At 53.4% G+C, this 19,812-nt stretch overlaps 5 protein-coding genes across 5 annotated transcripts; 3 read left to right on the plus strand and 2 right to left on the minus strand.

Moving 5' to 3' along the window:
• Positions 1-281: 281 nt before the first annotated feature.
• LY79DRAFT_521722 (major facilitator superfamily transporter) lies at positions 282-2,410 on the minus strand (the record flags this gene model as incomplete). The annotated part of the gene is made up of 10 exons (XM_060555375.1): positions 282-473; positions 533-619; positions 682-931; positions 995-1,394; positions 1,451-1,499; positions 1,556-1,629; positions 1,679-1,788; positions 1,958-2,054; positions 2,120-2,147; positions 2,222-2,410. 10 exons carry the CDS (start codon positions 2,408-2,410, stop codon positions 282-284), a joined length of 1,476 nt encoding a protein of 491 aa, XP_060411039.1.
• Positions 2,411-5,176: 2,766 nt separating this feature from the next.
• LY79DRAFT_562949 (uncharacterized protein) lies at positions 5,177-6,182 on the minus strand. Its single transcript, XM_060558514.1, has one exon. It carries the CDS (start codon positions 6,019-6,021, stop codon positions 5,263-5,265), a length of 759 nt encoding a protein of 252 aa, XP_060411040.1. The 5' UTR covers positions 6,022-6,182; the 3' UTR covers positions 5,177-5,262.
• A 944-nt stretch (positions 6,183-7,126) lies between these two features.
• LY79DRAFT_521737 (uncharacterized protein) lies at positions 7,127-8,407 on the plus strand (the record flags this gene model as incomplete). The annotated part of the gene is made up of 3 exons (XM_060555378.1): positions 7,127-7,394; positions 7,457-7,586; positions 7,645-8,407. 3 exons carry the CDS (start codon positions 7,127-7,129, stop codon positions 8,405-8,407), a joined length of 1,161 nt encoding a protein of 386 aa, XP_060411041.1.
• Positions 8,408-10,958: 2,551 nt separating this feature from the next.
• Positions 10,959-12,177, plus strand: LY79DRAFT_562959 (uncharacterized protein). Its single transcript, XM_060558515.1, has one exon. The coding sequence runs from the start codon at positions 11,395-11,397 to the stop codon at positions 11,806-11,808; it is 414 nt and encodes a 137-aa protein (XP_060411042.1). The 5' UTR covers positions 10,959-11,394; the 3' UTR covers positions 11,809-12,177.
• A 2,360-nt stretch (positions 12,178-14,537) lies between these two features.
• Positions 14,538-19,260, plus strand: LY79DRAFT_521653 (ABC-2 type transporter-domain-containing protein; the record flags this gene model as incomplete). The annotated part of the gene is made up of 2 exons (XM_060555368.1): positions 14,538-15,267; positions 15,425-19,260. The coding sequence occupies 2 exons, from the start codon at positions 14,538-14,540 to the stop codon at positions 19,258-19,260; spliced, it is 4,566 nt and encodes a 1,521-aa protein (XP_060411043.1).
• Between the last annotated feature and the right edge of the window lie 552 nt (positions 19,261-19,812).

Here is a 19,812-nt window from a genome sequence, read left to right on the forward strand (position 1 = left end):
AGACAGAAGCTATCGTGGGTTCCAACGATCTGATAAGAGTTCATTTACGTGAGTCAGTGGATCAATCTGCATCATCGTCACATCTAGGCCTTATGTTGACGTTGTGCCCACTACCGGGGCTTACCCCGTCCAACTAAATGGTATCAAGATTCGCCAACCATGCCTGTCTTGGAGATGGCAGTACCGTGCCTTTTCATCAGCCTTTCCGCTGTCCGGACCACATGTTTCCCTCTTTTCTTTCTGAGACCACGCGCAATAGACCAAGCTTGTCCAGCAGCCTCTTAGTACCCGTACAAGTTGACCTGTTCCGAAGTAGACGCCCGAATCCTCCGGTTCTCTCTGACGAGCAAGACACGGATCCACCACGCGCACATGATGGAGAGCAGCGCGAAGCCGGCTGAAGCGCCAAAGCCAATGGCGTAGCGAGGCGAGTCAGTGCTGGGCCACAGGTACGCGCCGTAGATGTAGCCGATCTGGAGAATGGGTGTTAGCAGCGTGGCGCCAGGTGAATGAAACATGTCTTTGAGCATACCTGTCCCCCGACATTAGTCATGGCAAGAACAACTGCCTTCTTCTCCTTGGTCTGCGAGAGAGTCGATGAGGCCCAGCCAATGATAACCTAGCAGATAAGTTAGTTACAAAAGAGTCAACGCCACTGGCCAGGATTGCGAGGGCACTCACGCTGTTCACAGAGTAGGCGCCCATAGCGAAGATGAAGCATGCAATGTACCTAGCCGCCGTATTCAGTGTCGAGGAAGCCATGATGAAACCAACGATAGCAATGCCCAGACCGGCGGTGATGTGCCATGTCCTCTCGTGGAGTCTGCCGGAGCTCCAGCCGAAGAAGATGCCAGCAGCACCTGCGAAGATGAAGGGCGGGCAGGTCATCAGTAGAGTGACTGTAGTGCTGAAGCCGAGGGTCTTGACGACACTGTTACCCCGTGTCAGCTTCGGTTACAGATCACAGGTGATATTATGACGCTGCTCAACTCACGTGGGGAAGAAAGAGTTGAACGAGCAGGCGCTGAGGTGGAAGTTCTGCATGAGGCAAAACAGCCAGGTGCGCTTGTCGCGGACCGCCTGCTTGAGGCCGTCCATGGCCGAGGCCTTGTTGCTGTCCGAGTCCGACAACTTGTCCTTCTCCATGCGGGAGTGGGCGAGCTCGCGCTCCCGCTCGCTCAGCCAGCGCGTCGTCAGGGGCGTGTTGGGGAGGAGCCAGAAGCCGAAGATGGCGACGACGCCGGTGGCGGCACCTTCGACTATGAACAACCAGCGCCACCCGGCGATGCCGTTGAGACCGCCCATGCCAGCGAATATACCGGCAGCGATGAGGGAGGAGAGACCGGTGGCGAGAATCTGCGCGCAGTAGAGAACAGCGATGCGGGACGCGACCTCTGCAAGCCGTGTTAGTCGGGGCAAAACGGAGACGTGGAAGGAGCGGCTAACTGACCTTTGCGGGTGTAGAAGATTGACAGCATATAGGTGGCGCCGGGATAGAACTGGTCCATGTTAGCCGGGGCCACAGCAGATGTGTCTCTTGGATGGTTTGACTTACAGGAGCCTCAGTGATACCCAAGAAGAAGCGGCAAGCAACAAGGCCTCCATAGTTCTGGACCAGAGCCGTGCAACCTATCAACCATGAGCTTTTGATCCCAGCTTGTCTGCTTGTAGGACATACCAGAGACCACAGCCCAGATAAACATCCATGCACTCATGTACAGGCCTGGCTGGATTCTGGTGATCAACATATTGGAAGGAATCTGCATGAGGACGTAGCCAACGAAGAGGCTGTGTGCAACCGTTAGCCATGGCGTCTCCAACGCAAAGGATTTGGCTCTTGGCTTCAGTTTTCCAAGTTTATTCTCGACATGGCAGGATGAATACATCCTTGAGCATAGTCGATGACAGTGGAAACAAACAAGCAGCGGGGCAGCTCAATAGTACCATGTCTGCTTACATTGAAACTGTAGTGTTGAACTGTGTGCCGGACATACCCAAATCCTCCTCTAGATCATCAAGTCGGGCTTGGGCGATGGCGTTACGATCTACATAGTCTGATTGGCTTGTTAGTCTCGGTGCCCTCGAACGATATGGTGTAATAGAGCTGTGAGAGCCGTACTCAGGAAATACATGACGCAGAGTGTCGGCTAGTAGATAGAAGGTTTGTCAGTAACTCTTTTCGCAAAAGGGAATACTCCACGGTCCTGGTTCCTCAACTCACCATTATCCGCCAATCTAACTTCCGAACGAGTTTGATCTCTTCGGGGTCGGTCTTCTTCGCGGACCCGGTCCAGTCGCGGTTCTCCTCATCCTGGGCAACGGGCTTCTCGTCCTGGAGCACGCTGTCGACGTGGTTGATGGTATGCTCTTCGCGCTCCACCGACGGCGAACGCTTCTCGCTCGCTGCCATTTTTTTTTTTTTTGACGTTTCGGTCGCTGTTCGTGCTCAGGCCGGGTTGTCTGTTTTGCAAAAAGAAAAGAAAAAAAGAAAAAAGGGCTTGGAATCGCCCGGGAAGGATCGGCAGGGTCAGGCTGGTTTAAGACTACTGTGGGGAAAATATGTCGTCTAACAGGATTAAGCATAAACTAGGACGAAAATCTCAGTATTAAACCATCCAAGGTGTGGTACGCATCGACTCCTGAACAACCAGCAGGGCTTCTGCTATTTATCATCGTTTCTAGACCCCTCCATTCTCTTTTACCCCACGGAGAAAGGCGTAAGTGGCGAATCTGGGGTGCCTGGGACTCCGGGTCAACATCTGGGATCCGGTGAGTTGACTGAAAGTCTGGGGAAGGAAAAGGGTTGCACAATAGCACAGTCAGCCAAGTCAAAAAGCGTCAGACTGGAAAAGGGACACCGGGCATCCGGAGCCATATTTGAAAGCCGAGCACCGAAGAGGCGGTCGGTGGAAAAGATTCAAAGGCAATAGCAGAGGGTGTCAAGCAGACAAGCGTTCCAAGGGATAAGCAACAAATTCGGACAGAGTTCGGACCAGAGTCAGTCAAGCTCTCCGTATGGAGGAGGGGTTGGTCAGCCGCTGCAACTGGAGACCGCCGAGATTGGGGAAATGGGGGCCCATTGGGAACCCCGCGTGCCAAGACCCGAGGGAATGGAAACTGCTGGGGCTAGCCTGGGGCTAGCAACACCAGGGCCTGTTCCGGTGGGATTGGGGACGGAGTGAAGTGTCAGGATGAGTGATCTGGTTCGTTCGAACATCGCGTTGTGTGGACCAGCTAGTGTTGCTTCCTGGGAAGCGAATAGGAGAAAGAGAGGAGAGAGGACATCGGGTGAGAGGTGGATCTCGGTACATGGATGCTGTGAAGGTTGGAGGGTCGCAGCCATGGTCTTTCAGAATCACAGCATATGGGCCGGGGTGGTGATCTCACTGCTATGTGATGCACCTTGGAAGAACGGAATGCGGGCGTTATCACTGACGCCACTGGCACGCTGCCAAGTTCTTGTTTGGCCGGTGATCGGCAAGTCAGCACTTACGTTTTGTCCGCCGTACAGATATTGCTACTGAATCAGTGGAATCCTAGCTGGAGATAGAGTACTTATAGACGCGCAAAGCTTACTATGCATATATGTATGCACGTAACCCTGGGAGTAAATGTCACGATTAGCATGGGAGGTATGGCGAACGGCGGGATTCAGTTCCACCCCCGCCGATAAGGAATGGACCATTCGTCGAAGAGCGTTGTCCGATCACCTATTCTTTCAATAATCTATCACGGGAGTGACAAAGCAACTAGACTATATCCCGCAATCTTTTAAAAAGCCAGGTAGCTTCTTGTTCCTGGGAAAACAGACCCCGACGAGCTATAAACCTCGGGGAATAGTCTGTGGTCATTCCATGAACGTGGGAACAGACACATGGAATACTAGTCTGTAGATCCTAGGGCGTAGGGCATGCAAAAGGTCAAAATTGACTACGGCTTTTACTTTCCCCTTTTTGAGGCAGGGGGGGCATACGCCGTCGATCGAATTACGTGCCTTTCGGGTTATCTCTCGTCTCCTATTTCCCAGTAACTCTACCGGTTAGTATCGACAAAAAGGAAAACCAAGAGAAAAGAAATAGAAAGCTAGAAGTGACACGATTGATATTCTATTTGAGCCAGAGAAGACGTAGTTATGCGCCGTAACTGTAGAAACCTCATCATCGATTCATGTCTGAATCCTCTAAGTGACTATGGAGACTCCAATGACGAGATTAGTAGCTGGAGTTTGCAAGATAATAAGAAGAGCAGGCCAAGCAAGAACCATAACAACACCCTGAGTTTTGAACGCGTGAAAAATAACATACCTAAGTAAGGCTTTTGCAAGAGCTACCGCTAAAAGGCAAGATACGAATCTTTATCTCGCACCTAGGCACGATGCATCCCCTGTCTTTTTTGTCTCCCGGATCCCGGAAACGGTCGCCAACGACAATAAGACGAGTTTCAGCCCGACAAACCCCCAACCAGGTCGAATCTAATCCCCACCATCCGGATTCTCTTCCTCGCGGCCGTACAGCTAACCTGGCGCGTGAGACCTTTGAACGCACATACCAGCATAAGAGTGCCGCGTTAACAGCATATCGTCGAAGTGGATTAAGGTTATCGCCATGCCCTTGCCCCTGCCTTCTCTATTGAATAGCTATAATTCTAGAAAGCAGTGGGAGCTTTCAGAATTCCAAAAAAAAAACCAATAACACGTCGGAGAGACAGCGGTCGGTTCAACTACGTCTTTCCCATAGTACGTTGACTGCGTGGAGTCTTTTTTCCTGCATTGAGGTTGAGGTACGAGTTATCTAAATATTCAAGACAGGTAGATGGCCAAATTATGGGACATCCCTGGTTTCGAACGAGGACCTCACTAGTGATTTAATACTCGGCAAGGTACTATTATTGGGATCATTGAGCTTGAAAGAGAAATATATTGGTTCACGTGGGTCGGTCTATCTTCCAGGATAGTACACGCGCAGACGTGGACCATTTCTAGGAGGGTCAACGACAATGCATGTGCGTAGGGCTTTTTGTAATCATGAGGACATAGAAGACGATAGGTAGGTACGAGAAGGCACAAAGCTGAAAACAGGCGCTCGGTTAGGCTGGGGAGGTTCGTCCGAATACTTCTTTGCATTCATTGCATAAGAAATTATTAGTTTCTGATAAGGAGTTTATCTTTTACTACCTTAGACAATATTCAATTCAGTCTTTATATATCCTTGAAGATTGATGTTCTTATGTGGCTATTCGCTATGTTTCACTCTTTCTATTTAGTTACTGGAATAGGATTGATTTTTGTGCCTCTGATATATATGGTGCAAGTTGCTCAATTATAAGTTGCGACTCATAGTTAGCTTGTTTGAGACATGGTAAGCTCTCCAACATACTAAGTATTAATGAAGCAGAAATGCTCTGACGAAGGGTTTGGTCGAAGGATAATCCAGTAATGATAGGGGCCTTCGGAAGGGGGATCCATCTGTCGAGGCAAAGTTTGCTGAGACTTCGCAACCAGGGACTGGTCGGCGAGTACCTGGGGGACTGACTGTGAAGACAATGACTGCCACTGGTCCAGATAGCTCCCAGTTCAAGCGTAATCCCAGTTCCTGAAGTTTCCCCGGTCCAATCAGCAAGGAAATGGAAAAGGTATTCTAGGCTGGCAGAGAACCTCGTCTTATTCCTCTTCAGAATTCGAATGTTTCTGTCCGGACCTCCAAGTCGATCGCATTGTTCGCAAGCGTATTCCTCCATCCTTACATGAAGTCGAATCTTTTTGACCAAAGACTTTCGGTAACCTTTGATAAACCGATGGAAGCCCAGAAAGCCTGATCTGGAAATCGAGGGTCGAAAGGTTAATGTTTGCCAGAGTAACGGCTCAAAAAAGCTTTGCCATTCTTTCGAAACACTAGCCCAACTGGCCATATGATGTTTTTCATCATGGGAAGCTAGCTCTTCTAGAATCATAAGTCGAAGCTCAGGTGGAAGTATAGTGGTGGTGATGGGTTGTGAGGCTTTGGTTTGAAAACGTAGTTTCATGGTGGCGATTAAGCAAAGTAGGATGAGTAGAAGGGATTGATATTAGATGGTTCGTCAAATAGAATAGATGCCGTTTTGGCAGTTCTGTGTTCTTCTTGACAGGTCAAATCGGTTTTTTTCCCTGGAGCTTCTCGACGCTCTGGGGGGTGGATGTTTGGAAGCAGGCAGACGCTTTGCGAGAAATTAGCCGTTCTTATATAGCCATTCGTAGGCCATCTCGCAAGGTCCTCAGGTCTTGGTGGAAGGTGGAGACTAACTCCGTCAAGATCGCCGCAGGCATCTCCGGTAAGTTTCCGTGTGCCTTGGATTAGAGCACCTTGAAGGGCAGTGCCTTGTGCGCCGCGAGGTGGTCACCCTAATCCCGTGATATGTCCATACTTGAGGGCGAGCGGTAGTCCGTAGCCTGTGTGTCGATAGCTTCTCCAAGATATCTCAATTGTGGGTTGGCAACAAGGCAACCAGAGCAATGTTACGTTGATGCACCTGGAGTTTTGGTCGGGCGTGAACTCGGAGCGGTTTAAACATAAGGGTGGCCATTCCCGCCAATACACACGAACATTGAAAGAAGCCAAGTTCACACCGAGAGATCCCTTGATGCTGGCATTGCTCGACTCTACGGGCACATCGGAAGTCCCGAGGCGGTTGTCAGCGCCCGAATGGTGAATTCACAACCTCGTGGGTGCAAAGCTGCAATAGCTAACACATCCCAAGTCCAAGGTCGCACTGCAGTCTTGGCCAACCAATAAACCGGGATAGATGCTTGGCCTGGATCGCCAAGCACGATTGCATGCAGCGAGACCTTGCCATGTTCACCAGGCTCGGCTGCTTTCCATCTATATTGTTACACCTGTCTTGAGCGGATGTACATCTGGCGTGTGTGAAGATCTTTACTCCTTTTCAATGGTTGCAGAGCAGCCACTCATAACGTTATCGACGGAATCCATGTTCCGCGACTTAGTCAACCTGAGACCCTGCATTTTCTCTGCCGCTCCCGCGCGTAGGCCGTCTGTCGATCGTGTATAAATAAGTTGGATACCGCGCAGCAACCTCCCTATCCTTGCGTTAAAGAAGGGCGAATGAATATCCAAGGCTTATTCTTTTTCTCATGGCGCATGCACTCATCCTCGGGGCCTCCGGAATCTCCGGCTGGTCTCTCATGAACCAAGCCTGCCGCTATCCCACCCCGGAAACCTTCAAACGTATCACCGGCACCACGAATCGTCCTCTGCCATTGGAGAAGACGCATCTCCCAATCGATTCTCGCCTGCACATCGCGTCCGGGGTCGACTTCACCAAGTCCGTGGACGAAGTGGCCGCGTCGTTGCGACAAGGCATCCCGGATGCGGAGACTATATCCCATGTCTTTTACGCAGGTAAGTAGACATCCGCTATATCTTCACCACGTCTCAACGTGGAGGTACTAAGCTCCGCGTAGCATACGCAAAAGGGACAACCCCTGAATATCATGTAGCTCTGAATACAAGCCTGTTGGTAGTCGCAATCCAAGCCATCGAGAGGGTCTCCCCGAACTTGAAGGTCATTATTTTGCAAACGGGTAGCAAAGTGTACCGAGCCCCGTACCATCCAAGACACGTATTTCTAAGACTAACGCCCGACATCCAGATACGGCGTCACGCACCCCAACGAAATCAAGATCCAACCCCCGTTGAAGGAAAACCTTGCCCGGATCCCCGCACCGTGGGCCGACGGTGTTTTCTACTACGCTCAATACGACGCGCTCGACAGGCTCTCGCGCGGGAAGGCGTGGACCTTTTCCGAGGTCCGCCCGGACGCCATCGTTGGCTTCGCCCCGACGGCGAACGCCATGAACATGGCCAGGGGCATCGGCCTCTACCTCGCTATCCACCGGGCCGTGCGCGGCGCCGGTGCCGTCGTCGCCTTCCCGGGGACGGAGCACGGGTACCGCGCCACCCACACCGACACCTTTCAGGACGCGTTGTCTCGGATGGAGATATTCGCTGCCGTGAACGCAATGACGGAGCGCTCCTGCTGCGGCGACGGCGCCGCCTTCAATGCTGCGGGCGAGCAGGCCGTCTCGTGGTCGCGGAAGTGGCCGCGCCTCTGTGACTATTTCGGGCTCACGGGCCAGGGGCCGGATGCCTGCTCAGGACGGATCCGCGACTTTATGATAGATCACGAAGACGCCTGGTCAGACCTGGCCAAGGAGCACGGGCTCGAGGAGGGTGCCGTTGGGGACTTTGACTGGGCCTTTCTAGAGTTCATGCTTGTCCAGTGTGACTTTGACCGAGAGTTGGACTTGACGCGGTCTCGTGAAGTTGGGTTCACTGAAGAAATAGATACAGTGGAAGGATATCTGACATCCTGGAAACGGATGATAGCTGCTAAGCAGCTCCCTCCATTGTAGATGCATGAGTTTAGTATCCGTGTCGGACAATGACCAAGCAAGTACAGCTTCTCGGGAGACGATCTGTTCTACTTACCAGATGATACACCCGCAAAATTTACTTACTGAGATCAGGTTCACTACTCGTATGCAAATGCTAATGATAACGATAAGCCGAACGATGTGAGGAATACCGATCGCTCTTGACATCTGTACCGAGGACGCCAGACCATATGCATTGGCACGACAGACTCGGCATCGTCCTCACTGGCTTGGGACACTGGACCGAACAGCAATGCTCGATCCACAATTTCGCGAGCCCGAGCGTTGTCAGCTGGTGCGACCATGCCCCCCTCTGTTTTGGGACAGCATGAGCATTGACCCATTCAGAATCCTCGACGTTGTTGTGAACCCCAGCCGTTCGGACGAAACATGTGCGCATCTTTGCTTTTGGCAGTCCTCTTGTGCCCACTACGCTGACCCCAAGCGATGCTTCGGCCAGGGGGGAGGGGAGAAAGAGAGAGAGAGAGAGAAAGCAATTGACTAAACCAAAACATCGGGTCACTCTGCGAGTCATTTACGCGAAAGAATGGCGGGGCAAACCGAGGCACGGGGATGCCTTCAACAGAGGCCACGGCCTCTTGCCCTGTGATTCCAGACAGCCTGAACGTGAGGTCGAGCCGTCCCGATGATGGCTGCCTACTTTCCAAAACAGAAGTGGGAACTTTGTGAGGCATGTGTCAAGGTCGTGCTGCACTTGATACACCGTGCGAAGCCTGTCGCATGGCGGCCAATTCGTTCTCCTCAAGCTTGGCCGAGAGATGGACAGAGGCCCGGGCGGAGAGACTTTAGCCCCAGTTAGGCAGTAATTCGTCTAGAAGAGGCCACGAAGATTTGGCCGGATGGTCGTGCTCCCAGTTCTGGGTGCAGCAGGGCCACAGCTGGGGGGGTTGAACATAACCAATGTAGCTCATGATTTGGCGGAGGCGTTGTTTAGCCACGGAGAGGGTTGGGAGAGCGGATGGAGTTGAATAGTAGCCAGTTGCGTAGTAAAGGGGCGGAACGCAGTGTCGGCGCGATGATCAAATTCAATGAAGTCAGTTCGAGTGAGTGTGAATGCTGTTGATATCAGTGTGCCGGGGTTTCCTGCCGTGATCGCAGACTGGGTTGGCTGCTGGGAGCGAGGCGGTAGACTTAGGCGCCTAATAACCATCAGGGAGAGACCCAGCCGCATTACATAGTATGCAAACAAACTCGCTGTATTGGTCAAGTGTAGTAATTAGATGCGCTTGGATGATCTTGCTGATCCTCTTCGCCATGGTTCAGGGGTCGGGGGCTTTTATTGTTCGGTTGATGCCATGTCTGCTGCGCTATGATTCCAGACGACACGAGTACCGGTAGTACTGGGGCGATGGGTTGCCCGCCTGTAGGATGTCATTGATTGGAGGCTGAGAGTGATTCTGCCGCTTGCATCGCTTGGTCGGTCGCGCAACGGTCCTTGAAATGAGTGGTGGATGTACGACGACGACGGTACCCCTATGGCAATGTTTCCTATTGCGGTATAGCACTCTACAAGCCACGGCGACCTTGCGGCTTTTGAACCTTTGCGCGTTCTGTTTCGTATTGTGGAGAATTGAGACTCGTCTCGCGAAGCCATGCGCATGGTCAAAATGTCTCAATTGCTTGGTGGGCCTCGGTTGAATGCTAAATGACCAATGACGGCGGCGTGATGCGGATGAGGCTCGACAGATGTCTCAGAGATTCACCTGTGAATGATGGCCATTGTACATCATATGAGGCGAGTTAGGCATGTTGGCGAATGGCGGGATCGGACTTGGAGTTGGGGGTCGGGGCTGGCCCTGTCGGTGAAGGGGGAGGAGGGAAACTTGGCTTTTGATGATTGCTTGCACAGCACAACGAAGCCAAGGCCGGGGTGGATTGCCATTGTGGGTCGTCTGGTCCGAGAGGGGGGGTCAGTGGGAAAGTTGAGAACCAAGCTTTGTTCCCGAATCCTGATCCTATCAACTTGGCCGTCGAGGATGGATGCCGTCAAATGGCGCTTAGTACCAAGGTTCGGTTGTCAGTGTGTTGGGACGAGGCACAACTGTGCGACAAGGCCGTTTTCCCTCGCCGACAACTGATGGGGTATTATTGTTGTTCTTGTTGTCGTCGTTGCTAGTTTGGCTGTCTTGCTTGAATGCGATGCGTGACGCAGAAACAAGCAATGAGGGCGGGGAAGGGCAGAAGGAACATTCCCAACGAGTCCAATCGTTGGCACCGAGCCCGTCTCATGGACGAACAAGAGCCGGCACGGGGAGACAGAGACAGACTCCTTCCTTACTTCTCTTGGGTCGGCGGACGGAGTGGGGGGCACCATCGTAGGTAGGTGCGAAATCAGACAGACAGTACGTACCACTTAGGGTTCCGACGGGATCTATCGGTACGTACTCTATACATCTCGGGTCGTGTTCGGGTACGGGTGACAAGATGGCTTGGGCCTAGGTAGCTAGTGGAGAGGACTGGGAAGTGTATTAGTATTGTGGGTTCCTCCCTAGGTACATATTGATCGTAAAGCCGTCGTAAATCTGCAGCGGTGATCGCTTAGGTAGTTGGATACGCGGGTGCAACATGATCGAGATAGGGCCGTGGCGCTTGTTTTTTATTTTTATTTTTATGTTTTTTCCTTTCCGGAACATGTGGAGGGGCTGCTGTTGTCGGGTCGCTCGTGAAGCATGTCAAGCCGGGGCCGGGAATCAAGTATCAAATATCCGTCGTGCAATCAAGTAAGCTCATTATCCCTCCGTCTGTAGGTTCTGTCAATAGCTGTGGTTCGAAGCAGCCGAGTGCAATTCACTCTGTACGTATAGATAGGGAAAGAGAGAAAAGAAAAGAAAAAAAATAGACAGACGACGACAAGGCGAGGCGAGGGAGCTAGAGACGCGGGCGACCGCTCTCAGGCAGGCGTTTGTGAGAATGTCGGGCGAAGGGCTGTGGATGCGAGATGCGAGATGCGAGATTGGCAAAAAGGGCGCAGGACGCGTCGTCGCCAGTGGGATCCATGTTGGTGGTTAGCGCTTTCTTTTCTTCCTTCACTTCACTTCCTTGACGCCTTCTTTTTCGGTTACGGCAGGACGGGACGAGGAGAAGCACCGGCAGGCGCAGGTGTGGATGCGGTCCAGGGGAGAAGGTGCGGGTTTTCGGGGTGCTCGAAAAGCCCGAAGCAGGGCAGTACCGTAAGCTCGCTTGCGTCTTTTTTACTACCGGTAGGATTGCGGTCGCCCCCTTTCTCACGTGGAGCGAAAAGAACTAGCCAGATAAAGATACGTAATGCGCCCACCTTCCAAGGTCCACCGAATTCCCAAACTGCAATTGGACGCCGGGCGAGACTGCAAGCGAGACGAGGCACGTACTTTTCTACGTAGTAGACACCTACCACAGATAGGTACCTGCCTGCCACTTCCCCCCCGGGTACGGATCGTACCTACTGCCGCTTCTTTCGGTAACGAGGGGGAGATAATGGGGTCGCCGGAGAGCGGGAACTTGCGAACCCTGCGCCTGCCAACTCTGAACTCTGGCTGAAAGAAACAGAACAGGAGTGATCGGCAAGCAGTGACGGCGGAGTTTGGTTGGTTGCGGGAGGAACAGGGATGGACGTCAACGCTGCCGTACACATACATGCATGTATGTGTCCGAGGCAGGACACGCTAGGTACGCAGTTACTGCGCATTCTTGTTTCTTTCAGGACAAAAACTCATATCGAGGTTTGGACCCCACTTGAGAATAATCCTGTACCGTATCTGTACATTCACTACCTACCTAGGTAGGTGGTGTACGTATACTCGTTCGTAAAGTGACCGTTTGAGCCTTGTTTGCTCCTGACTGCAGGGCTGATGCTGGTCAGTCTCGCGTGCTATCCCGCCCGGCGGAAGAACATCCATCCCCAACGGCCAGGTGCCTGCCTGCCCGCTCACGCAGTTGTACTGTACGTTATTCTGTACCGTAGGTAGGTAATAAGTACGGATACTGCATGAGCCCCGCCATTAGGTTATTCGTACTCATGGTTCTGTCTGCCGATTCGTACGGATAAATGTCGGTAATACGTAGGCCCTAGAGCTTCGAACACTCTCCGCACATGATGTACCCTGCACGGCTGATGATGCAAGATCACACCCCAGTCCCGAATACCTATACCCTTAGGTAGTCTTGCGCCGTTGAGTTTCGTGGCCTCGGGAACTGGCAAGACGCCGATGGGATGGGCGTCTGAGAGCAGCTTGAGGTATCCACCAGGCCGGGACATGGGTCGGTGTGAGTGAGCACGGGTGCTCTTTTTGGGGTCGGTGGGATGCCACACTGCCACGGCGCTGCGTTTTCTGGCTAGGTACTCCGTACGTAGTAGCGTATACCTACGAAGCAGCCAGATATTGGTGTAAGCTTACACACAGCAAGGTGCGGATTCTGGCTCACACTCCAATGTCATCCGGAGTAAAGACAGCCCGCCGTTTGCCAATTCCGCTGCGGTGGTGGTGACGGTGACGGTGAGATGAAGTCCAGGTGCAGTCGTAACAAAGGCAGATACCTAGATCGCCGTGGCTGTGCTTAATTGTCCCCGATTAACTTTCCGTCCGTTACCACCAACTAACAGTATACCGTGTCCACAGAATCCACATATCAAGTAGGTACCTGACCTTCTCGCATTGTCGCTTTCTCGCCCTCCTCAACAACCATCCATGAGGATCAATCATAGTTTCGGCTGTTTTATCGCAGCCGTATCCACGTGGCAGTGGTGCAACTCTCAGTAGTAGTAGGCACACACTACACGTTCCCAGAGGCACGTACCCTACCTTATCATCTCCGCCGTACTCCCTCCCACTGGGGTTGCGGAGTTTGGGCTCTCCGCAGCCAAGGCGGACATGCGCCCGCTACTGTTTGCTTACACCACGTAGTAAGCGCTATCAACACGTACGGGTGCTGTGTGTATTCAAGTAGGTAAGATGCTAGGGCCCTGAACCAAGCTAGGGTGTCGTCGCGGTGGTGCGTCGAATTGACGGAGTCAGTACGTACCTTTTCTCGAACCCAGATCGGAGGTACGTATCGCTGCCATGCTGGAGCCGTATATCTTTGGGTAGAGAGGTACCTACCTCTACTACCTACCTACCTATCAGGTAGGTGATGGGTAGGTAGGTAGACATTTGTCACGAATGCGCCCTACTGCTTTCTCTCGGCTGATTTGGCGTGCCTGGGTACCTAGTACAGGCCAGCAAGACATGCATAGTGACCATATAGCTTATCCCTCTTCGGGACGGTTCCATCGTCTGTCATTTTTGTCATGGTGAAGTGTATCCATTGAGCGATGAGACGGACATTGGCCAGCATTGCCAGCGGTGTCTTGGCTTTCCTGTTTGATCTATTTTATCCTCAACCTACACAGTACGTCGTAAGTCTGCGAGTATTCGTACCTGTCTAAATACAGACTACATGGTGCTTTTCTCGCCGTTTTCTCTTCTTTTGGTCATTTGCCCGCCCCTTCCCCCCCCTGCGCACCAGCTCGGGCCCAGCTCCATGTCGTCCCATCTTTCTTTTTTTTTTCTTCCCTTTCTCTTCCGCGTATTTTCTTTCCAGCCTTAGCGTGCGCATACTTGCCCCTCGAAGCGGCCGTACCTTCATCCTGGTATCCCCGAGGTACCGGGGTCACCTCTGTTATGATTATTTCTCTGACTACCTACCCAGGTACGGATAAATATGGGTATGTAGAGCACCACCAACTGCACCCGGACTCCATCTGACGGCTGCTTCTTATACATACCCTCTCTACCCTTTCCGACCATCATCTTCAGTTTTACCCTTTCGCCTTCCCTCTTCTCCTCTCCCATACCTTCTTTTCGTGTCGGTCCTTTAATTCCACCTACTTCTAGGTATCCTTAGGTAGGCCCTTAGTCACTAATACCGGTCACGATCCGAATACCTACCCCTCGTGTTTTTTTTGAAACCCGACGGCCGAGCGAGAACTACAAACACCAAACCGATACATTCCATCACTGTCGAGCAGGTGGTTCTTGTAACACCCTTCCGTCTAACTGCCTTCCGTCTGTGGCAAGCCCGGCAATCTTGACCATTGGGCCCGCGGCAACGACCGCCCTCCCCACGGTCAGCCATGGCTTTCGCCGGGATGGCTTCCATCCCCAACTACGATAGCACAGCACAAACGTCTGGTGTCCCCATCACCCCTGGCCGCGCCAACCACCAGGAGGAGGAAGAAATCGCTGCTGCAAACCAGAATGCTGTCGATACCGCCGCCACCTCCGTCACCGACGTCGCCCCTAGCGACTCGACCCACAAGAAGCCCCTGACTCCCCAGCAAAGCGACAAGATCTCCGCCGTGGGCGATGACGATTCCGAGATGGAGCGCCGACATTCCCTAGTGCATTCACTAGCCCGCAAGTACTCCCACGCCTCCGCCGCCGCCGGAGGAGGAAACCCCTTCTTCGCCGACGAGACCTCGCCCCTGAACCCCAACTCGCCCAACTTTAATGGCCGCGCCTGGGCCCGCGCCGTTGTCGACCTCGTCTCTCAGAATGGCGCCTCGTTCCGCACCTCTGGTATCGCCTTCCAGAACCTGAACGTTTTCGGCTTCGGCCAGGCTACCGACTACCAGAAGGACGTCGGCAACATTTGGCTGAGCGCCATTGGCCTGGCCCGCAAGTTCACCGGCGGCGGACAGACGAGAATCGACATTCTCCGCAACTTTGATGGTCTCGTTCGCAAGGGTGAGATGCTGGTTGTTTTGGGCCCTCCCGGCTCCGGTTGCTCGACTTTCCTCAAGACTATTGCCGGTGAGACAAACGGTCTCTACACGGACGATACCTCCTACTTCAACTACCAGGGTAAGTAGCGCAAACGACACCCCGATACAAGGTGGCAGGGGCTCCATGTGTCATTGGCGCCAGCAAGTCTAGCTTTCAAGACACACGCGAGCGCCCCACGCCTCGTGTAACATCAAAATATGAACCCTCCATTGCTGACATGGCTACCCTCTTCCAGGAATGACCGCCAAGGAGATGCATACCCACCATCGCGGCGAGGCCATTTACACGGCCGAGGTGGACGTCCATTTCCCCCAGCTGTCTGTCGGCGACACTCTGACTTTCGCCGCCCGCGCGCGTCAGCCCCGCCAGCTTCCCGAGGGCCTTGATAAGAACACCTTCGCCCAGCACCTGAGGGACGTCGTCATGGCTCTCTTCGGCATTTCCCACACCGTCAATACTCGTGTCGGTAACGAGTACATCCGTGGTGTGTCCGGCGGTGAACGCAAGCGTGTCACAATTGCCGAGGCCGCCCTCTCTGGCGCCCCCCTCCAGTGCTGGGATAACAGTACTCGTGGTCTGGATTCCGCTAACGCCATCGAATTCTGCAAGACGCTCCGCCTGCAGACCGAGCTCTTCGACAGCACCGCTTGCGTGTCCATCTACCAGGCCCCTCAGAGCGCCTATGACCTGTTCGACAAGGTCGTCGTCCTGTACGAGGGTCGCCAGATCTTCTTCGGCAGGGCCACCGATGCCAAGCAATACTTCATCGATCTGGGCTACGATTGCCCCGCCCGCGCCACCACGCCCGATTTCCTGACCTCCATGACGAGTCCCCACGAGCGTCACGTCCGTCCCGGCTGGGAGAACAAGGCGCCTCGTACCCCCGACGAGTTCGCCACCGCGTGGAAGAACAGCGCCAACTACACGGCCTTGCAGGCCGAGATCGAGGAGTACAAGCAGTCTCACCCCTTTAACGGGCCCGACGCCGAGGCCTTCCGTGCCTCCAAGAAGGCCCAGCAGGCCAAGGGACAGCGCACCAAGTCTCCCTTCACCCTGTCCTACCTGCAACAGGTACAGCTCTGCTTATGGCGTGGATACCGCCGCCTGATCGGTGATCCCAGCATCACTGCCGGTTCTCTCATCGGAAACGTCGCCATGGGTCTGATCATTGGAAGTGTCTTCTACAACCTGCAAATGACCACCGACAGTTTCTTCCAGCGTGGTTCCCTGCTATTCTTCGCTCTGCTCATGAACGCCTTTTCCAGTGCCCTCGAAATTCTCACGCTGTATGCCCAACGCCCAATTGTCGAGAAGCACGCCCGCTACGCCCTGTACCACCCGTCCGCTGAGGCCGTCGCGTCCATGCTGTGCGATATGCCGTACAAGATCACGAACACCATCGTCTTCAACCTAATCCTTTACTTTATAACGAACCTACGCCGCGAGCCCGGAGCATTCTTCTTCTTCCTCCTAATATCGTTCTTCACCGTCCTAACAATGTCCATGATCTTTCGAACCATCGCCTCGTCTTCCCGAACCCTGTCGCAAGCCATGGTTCCGGCTGCCATCCTCATCTTGGACCTCGTCATTTTCACCGGCTTTGTCATCCCCATCGACTACATGTTGGGCTGGTGCCGCTGGTTGAACTACCTTGATCCCCTAGCGTACGCCTTTGAGGCCCTGATTGTCAATGAGTTCCACGGCCGCAACTTTAGGTGCTTGGAGTCCAGCTTCGTGCCCAACCCCGCTGTCCCCGGATACCAGAACCTGCCCGCTTCTCAGCGTGTCTGCAACGCCATCGGCGCTGTTGCCGGTCTTGACTTTGTCAACGGTGACAACTATGTCCAGTCTGGTTTTCGGTACAGCTACGCTCACCGCTGGCGCGACTTTGGTATCCTCGTTGCCTTTATGCTCTTCTTCCTGATGACGTACATGGTCACTGCCGAGCTGGTTTCAGAGAAGCAGTCCAAGGGTGAGGTTCTCGTGTTTCGCCGCGGACACAAGCCCGCTGCCCTCGTCGAGAAGTACACCGACGACCCCGAAGACATCCGCGTTGGACCCGTCACCACTGCTGAGCGCAAACGCTTTAACGAGAAGAGCGATGGTCTTATCGAGGAGCAGAAGTCCACCTTCCACTGGAACAATGTCTGCTATGATGTCCGAATCAAGAACGAAACAAGACGTATTCTGGATCATGTTGACGGTTGGGTTAAGCCCGGCACCCTGACCGCCCTCATGGGTGTCTCGGGTGCTGGCAAAACGACGCTTCTCGACTGTTTGGCTGACCGCACTTCCATGGGTGTCATCACCGGTGAGATGCTAGTCGACGGTTGGCACCGCGATGCTTCCTTCCAGCGCAAGACGGGTTACGTCCAGCAGCAGGATCTGCATTTGCAGACTACCACCGTCCGCGAGGCCCTTAACTTCAGTGCCCTTCTTCGTCAGCCTGAGCACGTCCCTAAACAGGAGAAGCTTGACTACGTTGAGGAGGTTATTAAGCTGTTGGATATGGAGGAGTACGCTGACGCCGTTGTCGGTGTCCCTGGTGAAGGTCTTAATGTTGAACAGCGCAAGCGTCTGACTATTGGTGTCGAACTTGTCGCTAAGCCCCCTCTGTTACTCTTCGTCGATGAGCCCACTTCCGGTCTCGACTCGCAGACCTCGTGGGCCATCCTCGACCTCTTGGAGAAGTTGACCAAGAGCGGACAGGCTATTCTCTGCACCATCCATCAGCCTTCTGCCATGCTCTTCCAGCGGTTCGATCGTCTCCTCTTCCTCGCAAAGGGTGGCCGCACTGTCTACTTTGGCGACATTGGCGAGAACTCCAAGACCATGACGGCCTACTTTGAGCGCAACGGCGGCTTCCCTTGCCCCAGCGATGCCAACCCCGCCGAATGGATGTTGGAAGTTATCGGTGCCGCGCCCGGCTCCCACACCGACATTGACTGGCACCAGGCGTGGCGCAACTCCCAGGAGTACACCGACGTCCAGGCCGAACTTCAGAGGCTCAAGGACGAACGTGGCGTCCAGCAACCCCCTTCCCAGGACAAGAACAGCTACAACGAATTTGCCGCTCCCTTCTTTGGTCAGCTCAAGGAGGTTACCCACCGTGTCTTCCAGCAGTACTGGAGAACCCCCTCGTACATCTACGCCAAGACCGCCCTGTGCACGCTCGTTGCAGCCTTCATCGGCTTCGTCTTCTTCAAGGCCCCCAACACCCAACAGGGTCTCCAGAACCAGATGTTTGCCATCTTCAACCTGCTCACCGTCTTCGGCCAGCTTGTCCAGCAGACCATGCCCTATTTCGTTATCCAGCGGTCCTTGTATGAGGCGCGAGAGCGCCCTTCCAAGGTGTATGGTTGGAAGGTCTTCATGCTCAGCCAGATCATTGTCGAACTCCCGTGGAACACGTTGATGGCTGTTATCATGTACTTCTGCTGGTACTACCCTGTCGGTCTCTACCAGAACGCTATTCCCGCCGACCAGGTCACGGAGCGTGGCGCCCTCATGTTCCTCTACCTCCTCGTCTTCCTGCTCTTCACCTCGACCTTTACCGACTTCATAATTGCGGGCTTCGAGACCGCAGAGGCAGGAGGCAACATTGCCAACCTGCTATTCATGCTTTGCCTCATCTTCTGCGGTGTCCTCGCCAACCCCGACACCCTCCCCCGCTTCTGGATCTTCATGTATCGTCTATCGCCCTTCACATACATTGTGTCGGGCATGCTGTCAACCGCCGTTGCAAACACCGAGATTGCGTGTGCAGCCAACGAATTCCTTCACTTCGACCCTCCTTCCGGACAGACCTGCGAGCGGTTCATGGCCAACTACATATCGGCGGCAGGCGGATACCTCCGGGACAACAACGCCACCACCGACTGCCAGTTCTGCCCGATCAAGTTCACCAACGTGTTCCTGGACGGTGTCAAGAGCAGCTACGCAGACCGCTGGAGGAACTTTGGTATCTCTTGGGTCTACATCATCTTCAACGTATTTGCCGCGCTGGGTCTGTACTGGCTGGCCAGAGTGCCAAAGAAGGGCGGCCTCTTTGGCAAGAAGAAGGCCGAGTAAACAACCGGTCAAGAAAAAAAAAAGAAGGAAGTATTGGTTCTCTTATATGAGTGGATGAAAGATGAGAAAGAAGAGAAGAAAGAACTACACCCAACAATTGTGACACATATATCAATGTAATGAACGAGCCGTTTTTAGAGAGGAGAGTGGGCCGGGTGCAAACTTCGCAACAAGAGAGATGATGTCCTACGAACCCGCTTCCGTTTACTGGCCTTTGGCAGATCCGAGGCTGTTATTTTTATTTTTATTTTCTACATGTATCTTTTGGCATGGTAGACTGAGATATCCTGTGTGTGTATTCGCCATCTCCATCCTCAATTGGGCCAAGGGGGAGTACCCTTGGGAAAGGGTGAGCCCTGCCTCATCTCTTATTTTTAAAGTCTTAATAGATACCTAGAAGTATGATCCTGTTAGAAAACTTGCTACCCGCTCTCTTGGATATCTTTTTTGTGAAGTGATATTGGTCTCCGTGTTTGCCGGTAAAGCGTGACGCAAGCCAATTACTTATTAGTGGCACTGGAGAGCAAGTCGTCCGTTGTCTTGAAGTTTCGA

This window comes from Colletotrichum navitas (assembly GCF_030913465.1).
Source record: "Colletotrichum navitas strain CBS 125086 chromosome Unknown LY79scaffold_60, whole genome shotgun sequence".
NCBI lineage: Eukaryota > Fungi > Ascomycota > Sordariomycetes > Glomerellales > Glomerellaceae > Colletotrichum > Colletotrichum navitas.

Excerpts from the sequence above, each read along its gene's own strand:
- LY79DRAFT_562959 (XM_060558515.1), top strand. The coding sequence starts at position 11,395 with ATGCGAGATTGGCAAAAAGGGCGCAGGACGCGTCGTCGCCAGTGGGAT.
- LY79DRAFT_562949 (XM_060558514.1), bottom strand. The coding sequence starts at position 6,021 with ATGAAACTACGTTTTCAAACCAAAGCCTCACAACCCATCACCACCACT.